General features: G+C 33.1%; 1 protein-coding gene across 3 annotated transcripts in view; it reads right to left on the bottom strand.

Moving 5' to 3' along the window:
- Nucleotides 1–3,487: 3,487 nt before the first annotated feature.
- The window catches only part of UBR2 (ubiquitin protein ligase E3 component n-recognin 2), a 97,359-nt gene continuing 87,602 nt past the window's right edge, over nt 3,488–13,244 (bottom strand). For all 3 annotated transcript variants that reach the window (XM_070734510.1, XM_070734509.1, XM_070734511.1), the window contains exon 47: nt 3,488–5,589. In XM_070734510.1, the coding sequence (XP_070590611.1) occupies nt 5,448–5,589 (142 nt within the window). In that variant the 3' untranslated portion in view covers nt 3,488–5,447. The remainder of the gene's footprint in view (nt 5,590–13,244) is intronic.

The raw sequence follows: 13,244 nt of genomic DNA, 5'->3' as shown, positions 1-13,244 counted from the left end.
TGCACTTACACCAAGAACATTACAAAGCATCTTGATATAACCAATATTATATGCATATATTAAGATGGCTTTTTTGGGAAATGGTTAACTATTATTTTAAAGCAAGGATCTAAGGCATTAGGGTCTTTTATATTAAAATTCAAGCATTGACTTCTTTTTCGATATTCTGGCACTGTGCATTTTGTTCTGTATCACTGGAACTGGAAACCAAAGAGGAAATGCAATTGTGTTTATATTTTGAGTTTACAAATATTTGGGAAAATGTGTGTGCTGGATTATGCATACTTAAAATAGGACAATACAAAAATTACTGACTGGGAAATTAAAAAGGTATATAGAAAACTTCCCTTTTCTTTTTGGGCAAGAACAGATATTTAAAATTGCAATTGAAGAACTGTATTCAATCATGTTTATTGACTATATAGCAATAACAAAGTTAGTTGCACTGAATTTTTATACACTGGATGGAAATGGATAATTTTATAGAAGCAAGATTACAGTACATAGTTTTGTAAACCAGTATCTTTTAACCTAAATTGCTGACACTGGCTCATCTGTAAATCTGGTGGAAAAACAAAGCTGTCTTTTAAGGAGGAATCATGAAGCCCTATTTGTAACTCTCATCAAAATAAAGAGTTACCACATTCAGTAAATGGGATTAAGGATTTTTTTCATGCCACTGAGAAGCAACTGAGAAGGTAGAAATGCCACAAGGAATTATACTGCAATAGTCCCAGTAAGAGGTGATGGGCAGGCAAGGATTTTAATAACAGGTGGGATTCAAATTTTTTTTACTACTGGTTCTGTGGGCGTGGCAGGAGAAGGATACTATAAAATCCCCATTCCCACCCCACTCCAGGGGAGATATTGTAAAATCTCCATTCCCTCCCCACTGCAGGTGAAGGTTACTGCAAAATCCCCATTTCCTCCCGATCAGCTGGGACTCAGGAGGCAGAGAAAAGATGGGGGCGGAGCCAGTCAGAGATGGTATTTACTAGTTCTCTGAATTACTCAAACTTTCCACTACTGGTTCTCCAGAACCTGTTGAATACCACCTCTGCAGCAGTTATCTCAAGGGTCGAAGCTGAAGAGCTATCACTTTGATAATTGCTTGAATATGAAGAGTGAGAAAAACTTTATTACCTTTATTCAATTCTGCATGTGTTATATTTCTTCTGGTCATTTTGCTTGTATTTTTTATAATGAGAGTTTGAAGGTTTCCTCAAATAACTTCCAAATCCTACAATATTGGCTGATATATTTTAAAGTATTAAGACAATCCTCCAAGTCTTTGCTGAGTTTTGGAATCATTTCATTATGATAGTTTTTTAAACCAGATATGAAAAATAGGGAAATGGGAATCTATTTCCTACATTTGCAAGACTCAGTATGAACATAATATGCTAACAGAAGCCTTAGATTTTGTATAATCCTGATTTATTATGGATCTAATTAGATCAATATGAGTCAAGTATTCATATAAAGCAGTTGCTAAAAGGTTTAATTAGAAAGGTTTCAGAAATCTCATTGGGGCTATTTCACTGTGCTAATTCTTTGTGTGCTATACAAATGTTCTGTAAATATTCCAGAATTTTATTGTATTGCATTAAAATTTACCTCAAATCTAAACATGTTCAACTCAAACTATCATTTCTCATTGATGGGGGGGTTTATCTGGTTTCTTTTTTTACTCAATATTTTCTTTTATTGCCATATCAGAAAATCTAAGTTTATTTCCAATTGCCAATCATCACAACTGACCAAGAATATTCACTGTAATCAGTAAAAAGAGCAGAATCAGATTTCTGTGCCACATCATAATAATGTATATTTTTTGTATGAGAATTTATTCTTGTTCTCTTTTTCCTTGAAGTAGCATAATGTCAATTATTATGTTACTTTCTTTGAATAAAGAGAATAAGAGAGTGGAACTATATTCCATTTGATTTCGTGAAATGTTTTTCAGCAAGGTGCTCTGGTATTAAAATTACTTATTTGAAAGGAAGAGAAAAATAGATCAATAATATTTCTAGAAATCATAAAACCACTATTGTAGAAGATGGAAATTCCAATTTATGAGGGTCTTTTGACCCAATCATTTTCTGTTATGCAGCTTGTAATAATTGTCCTGTCAATTAAAAGTGGATATACTGTAGATATGATTTTCTAAATGCGAAGGTACTGTAGATACTATTACAAAAAATTCTAAGAATTTTTGATTACCTATCCTTTTCTAAGAAAGGATTTGGGGTAATTTTCAATTTAAATTTCTTAATATGCAAAACAGTGAAAAAATATGGTAGAGCAGTAAAAGCAGAAAGGCTCTTCATCCTTGAAAATTATTTAGATGAAATGCTTTAGCACCTCTCAACTATTCACTTAGGCAGCCCAACGTTTTTCAAACATCCATATCAACTTCTAAAATTATGCCAATGCTGAAAGTACGAACAGTTTGTGATTGTAAAAAGCACATCTTGTGGGGAGTTTGTTCAATAGTACCCTATGCTAATATTTATCCTGTTAAAATATGTAGCAATTCCATTTCTGCTTAAATTTAGAAATGTGATACTAAGTAAAGCAAATAAACATTTTCCTATTTTTCTAAGACATCAATACTTGATGAAACATTCTGGGAGTGGAAAATATACACCACTTGGTCAGAGCTAATTATTCCTAAGTAACCTTAATACAATTTACAAGATTAACCTTCACACATTCTTCTGTTCTGGGCACCTAATGCTTGACAACAGTTGCTTCTTTACGCATACACTGCTTAGCGGAGCAAGAGAAGACTGCAGAAGCATCTGTATTCTAATGGTATTCTCTTGCTGAATTAATAAGCCAGAACATAAGTGATAAAGTCATTTTAAAAAAGTATTCTGGAAATATTAACAAACAAACTTTTCTCATGTTAGAATTATGAGGGATTTAGATTTCTTTTTCTTTTCTTTCTTTCTTTCTTCCTTCCCTTTTCTTTCTTTCTCTCTGTCTCCCTCCTCTCTTTTGGTCCCAATATTGATTCCTGGCAATTACTTGGAGAAGTACCTGAAGTTTTTTTGGCAACATTTTGGAAGTGGTTTGTCATTGCCTGTTTCCTACAAAATAATCTTTCCATACCTGAGTCATATTGAAGAAATTGTAGGGGGGGAAAGATTGTTCAGTAATAATGTTGAAAAATGTAAAAATATTATTAAGTTATCAAATGACTAAAGGTATTATTTTTATATATTTATAAATCACATGATACAGTATAATACAGTCACAAAAACTACTTGAAAGTAACTTCTGAGGTACTAATTTTATTAATGTTGAATTATTTGAGCTCAACCCTGAGAAGCATTGTAGAATGATGCGATTGACTGCAATATTTAAAACTATTTTTTAAAATGGGAACCAGAGATGCTATGTATCCAAGGCATTTTAACAAGTTAGCAATTAAAGTCTTCAACAGAACAGCCTCTTTAAAAAGTGAAGATTCAAGCATTAATTAAATATCAACAACACTTAAAGCATTTATTCTTATTTTTATACATATGATACAGTTTAATTTTTACAAGTTGTTCAGATATGAAAGTCATTCGTTACAGGTATGAATTCCCTGATAGTGAAAGCTTGTTATATAAATATTTCTATAATTAACATAAATACATGCTGAAAGAAAAACAGAGAAGAAAATGGGCAATTGAAGGAGCAACCTTGGAAAAAACCAGGATAAATTACACACTTTGTGTGTCATGACCTTAAAACCATCAAGGTATTTAATCTTCATTTGATCTGTAGTACCTGGAGGGGGCATTTCTCCCAATATTTAATTTGTACAATTCTGTTTTTAAAAAATAACTTTTTCATTCTTGTTTCTGATTTATCTATGCAATCACGGGGGGTGAGGGGGACACCACAGAATCAAATGCCAGTGTATATCTTAAAATAAATTTTATATTGAATAAATTGTGTTAGAAGAGAATTAGCAAATTAAATGTATCAGTCGCACCAAATGTCTACAACCTAAAGGAAGAAGGAAAGCGAAGACTACTGCCAGATACTCAACACGTAGAGGAAAAAAAGAGGCTTGGTTACTACTAATGCATTAGGAAGACTGTAATCAGGCTGCTCAATTTCACCCTAATAAAAGGCAGTCAAATTCATCTAACTTTTATGTATCTGATATTAATAGCCACTATTCTGACAAGACAGCATTGAAGTGATGCATCATGTTGGTTAAAAAAATAACATGAAAACGCATGTTGAAAGGATGGCTTTTCAGCAGGGTACTGGTGATAAAGGTTCCCTACTTTATCAGTATTAGACTAGATTATGATTATGTAATAAAGCATTTTTTTTTAAAAAAATTGTATTTTAAAGGACAGATGACAACTCTCCAGAAAGTACAATATTTAGAAAATTCACTGCTTTCAAGCACTGATGTGCAAAATCTGTGCAGTTTTCAATATACTTATAAAGTATACTATTGACAAACTTCTCTACTGAATGCCAGCCAAGTGCAAATTCATGTGTTTGTTGGTGCCTGCGAAGGAAATTAATAACTATTAAGTTTTGTAATTGGACCCCCACAGATACTGGGTTCCTCTATTTCATCATAAGAATTGTAAAAAGGCTAATATATCCAGGATCTTGAAAAATGGAGTAAATATTTTAAAAAATATTATTCTCAGCTTCTTCCATTTAAGATCAAATCAAGATTTACATGACTCCTCCAAGGGATGAAGTTCTATCTTACATTCTAAGAAAAAAATGTAATATCAAAGTCTACCAATCATATTGTGGAAAACAATCCTTGCTTACTATGTCAATATCACAATCCACACAAAATACTTCTAAAGTGTGCAGGACTTCAAGAGGATAATTAGTTTTCCTTAGGAAGTTGTTGTTTTTTTAGTTAAAAGGACTAATGCCAGAAGAGCCATGCGAGACTGCAGATTACAAAGTCATTTTCAATTAGCATTATTTAGCACTCTTGTAAATAAATCCATTGCTACATTGTTTGCACCTGTTTTCAACTAATTCCAAGAATAGAACAGTTTATGTACTAAAATGCAAAATGGCTCAGATTTACTACAAAAAGGAGACCACAGTGTTGCAGCATGGTGCTTGATCAAGATGCCATTTCAGCCAATTTTTTCCTCTTCCATCAGTTGTCAAAGGAAGTTTCAGTAGATGCCTAGTATAACGTTGTACAAATTCACTCAGCCAAGTTAGAGAAATCAACAAAGATTGTGAGGGAAGCTCAGTGCAAATAATACTATTAATTAAATATGCTACACAGTAAAATTATATGGTTATGGTAACCAATAAATGTATAAAACAAAAATGAAAAAAAAAATTCCTCTTGTTATTATTTTCCATCCTTTGTTTCCTATTTCTTTTTTGCTTGACATATATTGTTGGATGACGAAAGAATTATTCAGTTCTAGAATGCAGAAAATAAGTTATAAATGCTGCCAGTCAATGCCTACTAAAGTTTGATTTGCTTCTTGTGCATGTCCTATTTCCTCTGTGATACTGTGTTGTTGCCAGAGTTTTTGAATCTTTTTAAACCTTTCTCTGCACAAATGTAAAGGATTCCCACGCCTAGAGAAGAAAAAGAAACATATAAATTAAGAATATGAAATATGAAATTTGATATGTATGAATTTTCTCCAAATAGCCCATATGCACATTGAAATACTGTAGCTCAGTGACTAGAAATGCTTACAGTGACCTACTGCATATGGATTTTACTCTTATCTGAGATTGATATTTGTGAAAAGAGTCGGGTAAACTAAATACAGCTTCCCCACTACTCAAATACTTCAATTTATGTATTAACCCTGCTGTTCTGTTCGAAAAAAGTTCCTAATGTTATGTTCCCGGGTCACCCTGACCCGGACCGAAAACTCTTCATTTGCAGTGCTTATGTTTGGTCTTTTTGAAAGCTTTTTTCACCTGGAAACATGTTTGAACATTTCTGCACACAATGGAATGAAAATTGAACTGAAAAAATTAATCCTTATTGGTTTATTTTGCACATAAATGTGCCCCCCCCCCCGTTTTTGTGAAAGTTTTTTCAATTTATGGATAGTTTTGCTTGCAAAATCCATTCTATTTTACTAAATTTGGTGTGGGATTGGTAGCTTGAACATTTCTGCACACAATGATATGAAAATTGAACTGAGAAAATTAATCCTTATTGGTTTATTTTGCTCATAAATGGGCCCCCATGCTTATACTCAAATAGGCTTATACTCGAGTAGGCTTATACTCGAGTATAAAATGATATGGTCTTATATTCAAAAATAAACCAATAAGAATCATTTTTTTTCAGTTCATTTCTATTTTTCTTATGTTTAGGATTGTTCAATTTAGTATATCAAAACTTTTGAGTTTATTGATAATTTTGCCTGCAAAATGCATTCTATTTTACTATTCTATTTTGGTGTGGGATTGGTAGCTTGAACCTTTCTGAACATAATGATATGAAAATTAAACTGAAAAAATGATCCTTATTGGTTTATTTTGCTCATAAATGGCCCCCCATGCTTATACTCAAATAGGCTTATACTCGAGTAGGCTTATACTCGAGTATAAAACAATAAACCAATAAGAGTCATTTTTTTCAGTTCATTTATATTTTTCTTATGTTCAGGATTGTTCAATTTAGTATATCAAACCTTTTGGGGGAAAATTCCTTAGGGATTTGTAGCCTTAAAAAATATAAATTGACATGAAATTCAAAAAGGATGGGGGGAGGGGCTTTTTGATCAAAATAAAAATATAAGTCTCAATTTTTCCAGTTCAATTTTCATATCATTATGTTCATAAATGTTCAAACTAGTTTTCCAGTGGAAAAAGTTTTCAAAAAGACCAAATTCAAGTACCTAAAAAAAATCATTTTGATCCGGGTCTATATGACCCGAACAGAGTAAATGTGACTTTTTTTTTGCCAAGAAAAAATTTTTTCCCCCACCCCCACAAATTTTTTTTTGATGATCAGCATTGTTAAATTGAGTAAATGAATGCGTAAGATTTTAAAGAATATTTCGGATTTGGAGCATAAAAAAATAAAAAGTGAAAATTGTTGCAAGCAGCCAGGGGGGGGGGGGAGGCCTTATTTCTGATGTTAAAAAAACAGTAAGAATCATTTTTTTCAGTTCCTTTATATTTTTCTTATATTCAGAAATGTTCAAGGTACCATTCCCACACCAACTCCAGTAAAATAGACTGCATTTTGCAAGCAAAACTATCCATAAATTGAAAAAACTTTCACAAAAATGGGGGGGAGGCACATTTATGGGCAAAATAAACCAATAAGGATTAATTTTTTCAGTTCAATTTTCATTCCATTGTGTGAAGAAATGTTCAAACTACTTTCCAAGTGAAAAAAGCTTTCAAAAAGACCAAACATAAGCACTGCAAATGAAGAGTTTTCGGTCCGGGTCAGGGTGACCCGGGAACATAACATTAGGGAGTTTTTTTTTTCAGCAAGAAAGAAACCTCCCACCCCCCCAAAAAAATTCTCATAGAGAGAACCCCTGAAATGATGAAAAGTCATGAAATTTCAAGTTTCAGATATGCAGGGAAAATTTTTTACAGGGTCTCAAACCTTGATTTCGGGTCTCACAGACCCGAACAGAACAGCAGGGTTAACCAATGACCCTTGGGTTTAGATATACAGTGATACCTTGTCTTACAAACTTAATTGGTTCCGGGACGAGGTTCTTAAGGTGAAAAGTTTGTAAGACGAAACAATATTTCCCATAGGAATCAATGGAAAAGCAATTAATGCGTGCAAGCCCAAAATTCACCCGTTTTGCCAGCTGAAGCGCCCGTTGTTTTTTTTTTTGAAAAATACTTTATTTATTTACAAGCATAATTAAAAACAGGGAAGGGGATTGGGGGAAGGGGGGACAGAACGAAAAGTTGGGGGTAGGATAGGGTGGGGGGGGGAGGGAGAATTCAAAAACAAAACATTTATAATAGAATTGTAATACAAGTGAGTTATAATACACAAGTGTCTTAGAAGAAATGTAATAACTAATCTTAATATTTATATATGGAAATGACTCAAATGTAGTATTTCTTAGTATACATATATTGGCATTAAAGTTCTAGCTGTGAAGAGGAGGGGAAAAGAAAAGAAGAAAGAGAGAGAAAAAAAAAGGAAGAGAGAGAGAGAGAAGAATCTGCATTTAATGCAGACGTTTTTATGGACGACTTTTGTTCAATTGTAGAGTGGGGAGTATATAGGTGATATAATGGGTGTGTATAAAGATTAGTTATTCTGAAAGTAGTCAGTATGTTTATAGTGTGTGTTAAGTTAGTTAGAAAACAGATAAAAAGAGATTTGATATGTTTTCTTGTTGCAAATTTGATTAGTTTTTGGTGCTTCTTTTCTAATTTATTTTAATATTAATTTAAGTGTTGAAGGTACTTTTGGGTGTGGTAACGTATGAACTTTACAATAAGAGTTTTTTGTATTTTTTCTGAGAAACCCATTTATGCCAACTTTCCCATGCTTCGTAATATTCTGAGTCTTTTTTGTTTTGTGCTTCCATTGCTATTTTAGACATTTCAGCACATTCGTTAATTTTCGTAATTATTGTAAAGAAAGAGGGTACTTGATCAGATTTCCAAAGAGAGGCATATGATATTCTGGCTGCAGTTATAATTTGTAGTATAAGGTATTTTTGTGTCTTAGTAAGGTTTTGTCTGAATATCCCCAAAAGATAGAGCTCAGGTTTGAGTGGTAATTTGATTGACATGACTTGGTCGATTAGGGATTGAATTGTTGTCCAGTATTTTTGTGCAATTGGGCATGTCCACCATGTGTGGTAGTAGGTTCCAGGTTTGATCTTGCACTTCCAGCAGGTCGGTGAAAAGTTGGGGAACATTTTGGATATTCTTGCTGGGGGCAAATGCCAACGATAAAACATTTTAATTTGGTTCTCCTTGTAAGACATTGCAGTTGTCATTTTATAATTTGATGTCCATGTTTTCTCCCACTCAATTAAGTTAATCGTATATCCAAAATTCTGAGCCCAAGCTATCATACAACATTTCACTTGCTCTTCGGGATTTTCTTGGATTAGTAAGTAGTTGTACAATTTTGAGATCATTTTTGTAGAAGGACCGAAAAGAATCGTGTCTATTACATTATTATTTTGAAATCCAAATTGCTTTTTGTGTTGTTCGTATTTTAGTTTAATTTGTAAATATGTTAACCAATCTATATTAATTCCTTGATTGTTCAATTGTTGTTTAGAAATAAGAGCATCTGATTCGTCGAGTAGTTGTTGGTATCTCAGAGTTTTAGAGTACGAGAAGAGATTGGGAAAAGTTAGTATTTCATTGGGGGATATCCATTTTGGTATTGAGGTGTAGTAATTTTTTTTTATAGTAAACCAGATTGTTATTAGTGTTTTGCGTAAGTAATGATTTTTGAAGTATTTGGGTATTTTGTGGTAGTCTGCTGTCAAGAAAGTATGCCACCCAGCAAGAAGATCAAATCCTTCCAGAGTTAAGAGTCTTGTGTTTTGGAGCGTAATCCAATTTTTAATCATGGTTAAAATGGTAGCTTGATAATACATATAAAAATCTGGAAGTCCAAGTCCACCCCTGGATCTAAGGTCTTGAAGGTTTTTCAATTTTATTCTGGCCTTCTTCTTGGTCCAAATAAACTTCTTTACTTGTTTGTGAAGAGTATTAAAAAAAGTTTTATTCAAATTTATTGGAGCAACTTGAAATAGGTAAAGAAACCTTGGAAGAATGTTTGATTTTATGGCAGCTATTTTTCCCATAATAGATAAGTTTAATTTTGACCATCTGTTAAGATCTTGTTGTATTTCTTTAACTAATCGTTCATAATTGTCTTTTTTGATCGTAGCATAATTCGAAGTCATCCAAATTCCTAAATATTTAATTTTTTTTGTGGTCTTTATTTTAATTAATTCTTCCAAGGTAAGTATCTCTTTTGGTATCATATTTTTTGTCAAAATTTGTGTTTTATTTTTATTGATTTGTAGGCCAGATATTTCACCAAATTTATAAATTTCGTCAAATAAAATGGGTGCTGTTTGAATTGGATCTTGTAGGATGAATACAATGTCATCCGCAAAGGCCTGCAGTTTGTAATGTTCTTTTTTAATCATAATACCGTGAATTTGTGAGTTGTTTCTTATAGTCTTAAGAAAGGTCTCGATGGCCAGAATAAAAATAAGTGGGGACAGAGGACATCCTTGACGTACACCTTTAGTTATAGTAATTGTGTTGGTAATATCATTGTTAAAAAGAATTTTGACCGATTGAGTAGAATAAATAGTTTTGATTAGATTGAAAAATTTGGAGCCGAAATTCATGAATTTAATTTGATTTATAAGATAATGCCATTGGAGACTGTCAAAAGCTTTTTTGAGATCCATAAATATTAATGCAGCTGCTTTATCATAATTTTTGTCATAGTATTCCAAGGCATTTAGTATAGTTCTTGTGTTTGTGGAAATGTTTCTTCCCGGAAGGAATCCGTTTTGGTCAGAATGGATAATTTTATTTAATATATTTTTTAGTCTGTCCGCAATTATTGATGCAAATATTTTATAGTCAGTGTTAAGTAATGCAATCGGTCTGTAATTCTCCAAATGGTGTCTATTTTCAATGTCTTTAGGGATAAGGGTTATATAGGATTCAAACCAGGACGCGGGCAGTTTTGCATGTGAGAGCGCATTGTTATAGATGTCTAAGAGTATGGGTGCCATTATATCCATATGAAATTTATAAAATTCAGATGGGATTCCGTCTGGTCCTGGGGTTTTATTGTTTTTTTGTTTGTTTATTGCAGCCTCAATATCTGAAATAGAAATTGGTTTGTTTAGAAGAGTTCTTTGGTCATCTGTTATCATAGTTGTTTGTTCATTTGTTTGTAAATATTTTGATATTAAATCGGCATCCAAATTTGAGACTTGGTAGAGTTGTTGATAAAAATTTTGGATAATTTGTTTTTTTCAGAATTGGTCGTTTTCAGTTGTCCAGAAGGGTCAACTAAAGTATCTATGTTTCTATCGGATTTTTGATGGGCTAATTTGAGAGAAAGCCAACGTCCTGGTTTATTGGCCGCTTCAAAATATGTTTGTTTCGCATTTTTAACCTTTTGAGCAATGTGTTGTTGTGTTATTAAATTTATTTGATGTTTGATCGTATTTATTTCTAATAGAGTTATGTTATTTTTAGGATCATTGCAGAGTAGCTTTTCTGCTTCTTGAAGAGAAATGTTTAGTTTTTGAAGTTGTGCATATTTTTCTTTGTTTTTGTTTGCTGTGTATGAGATGTAAATACCGCGTATATATGCTTTAGTGGCGTCCCACGCTATTTCGTTGGATATCTCGCCATTGAAGTTAATTTGGATGAAAGGGGGGATATCATTCTGTATTTTATGTTGGAATTGTTTTTGGTTTATCACTGTTGAGTACATTGACCATCTATGCGGAATATTGTAAGTGTTGTCTCTTATTGTGAGTAGGAGGGGGTTGTGGTCTGCCCAAGTTGCATTGAGTATTTGAACATCAATTATTTGATTTATTATTTCTATATTAGACCAAGCCATGTCAATACGTGAGCAGGTTCGATGGGGGGGAGAGAAAAAGGTATATTGTGTAGATTTAGGGTAAAAGTATCTCCAAATGTCTTTTAAGGCGTATTCATAAATTATTTGTTGAAAAGTAGAGGGAATGATGTTACGGGTACGGCACTTGGAGTTACCTTTATAATCCTTATTTACATCAACTATTGCGTTAAAGTCTCCAATTATCACAAAATTGTTTAAATCTAATTCTAATATTTTTTTGTGTAAATTTTTAAAATAGGAAGATTGTCTAACAGATGGTGCATATATTGATATTATATTTATTGTTCTTTTATTTTGTAAGGTTATTTGCACAATTAGTAATTGACCATTTTCATCGGTGTATATTAATGTTGGAGAATAAATTTTTTTAACATATAGAACTATGCCTCTCTTTTTTTCGGAAGCGGAAGCACAAAAGAATTCAAACTCAGATTTAATTTTAGGGTTGGGAATAGCTAAAAGAGTAGTATCTTCATTTTTAATGTGGGTTTCTTGTAGTGAGATTACATCATAGTTGTTTTCAAATAGTTTATGGAATATTTTTTGTCTCTTTTTATATGAGTTCAGACCGTTTATGTTTGTTGAAAATAGTGTGATTTGAGGTTGTTTATTGTTGTGGTGTTGGTTCCTTAAATTTCTCCTTTCTTGCCTCAGCTCTTGCCCGGGTGACTGGTCCATGTTTGCTTGACTCATCATTCTGACTTTGTAATTCTTGATCATTGTTTATCTGATTGTCATCAAGGGTAGCTTCTTCATTTCGGGGAGTGTCTCTAGTGTCGAATTCTTTAAGGGCAGACTGATCCATCTTCAAGATGTGGGCGTAGAAGTCTCTTGCATCTTCAGGAGTGGAAATTTTATATTTTTTATCCAGAAGTGTAATCGTCATTCCTTCTGGGATCATCCACCTAAACTGTATAGATTCTTTATTTAATTTGGTGGCTAGCGTTTGATAGGGTTTGCGTTTCTCCCTTACTCGCTTCGGGATTTGGCGTAGGATTACTATATCTCGGCCTTGATGAGTGGCTGGATTATCCTTAGAGGCATTATAAATTTCGTCTCTGAATTTCCTTTTGAGAAAACGTACATGGACCTCTCGTGGGAGTCTGTTTCGTCTAGCGTATGAAGTTGTAAGCCGGTATACCTCGTCCATTTGTGCTAAGATTTCGTCCGTTGGTTTATCAATGATTTTAGATATTATTGTCGCCACCGTGTAGGGAAGGTCTTGTTGATCGGTTTCTGTAATATTTTGGAAACGCAAAAAAAAGGCTGATTTCTCGAGCTCCAGGTTCATAAGGGACTCTTCCAGGGATTTGTTGGTGTATTCTGCCTTTGCTTCTGAAAACTGAAATTTGGTATCCATCCTGTTGGTTAATTCTTCAATATTATTTATTTTTTCTGTGTTCTTGGTAATTGTTTCACAGACGACTTCCATTTGGTCTTCCAATTTGGTCGTTCGCTCCTCAAGATAACCCGCATGTTCTTGAATTTTCTTGATGTCTTGCTTCATTTCTCCCATCGTTCCCTTTATGGATTCGAAATTAATATCTAGTGTATCTTGCATTTTGTTCATCTTCTCCAATAAGGCGTTTAGTGATATGTTAGGAATTTCCTGTGTTTGTTGTTGGAGAGA

This window comes from Erythrolamprus reginae, chromosome 1 (genome assembly GCF_031021105.1).
Source record: "Erythrolamprus reginae isolate rEryReg1 chromosome 1, rEryReg1.hap1, whole genome shotgun sequence".
NCBI lineage: Eukaryota > Metazoa > Chordata > Lepidosauria > Squamata > Dipsadidae > Erythrolamprus > Erythrolamprus reginae.
This window is presented reverse-complemented; position numbering and strand designations above follow the sequence as displayed.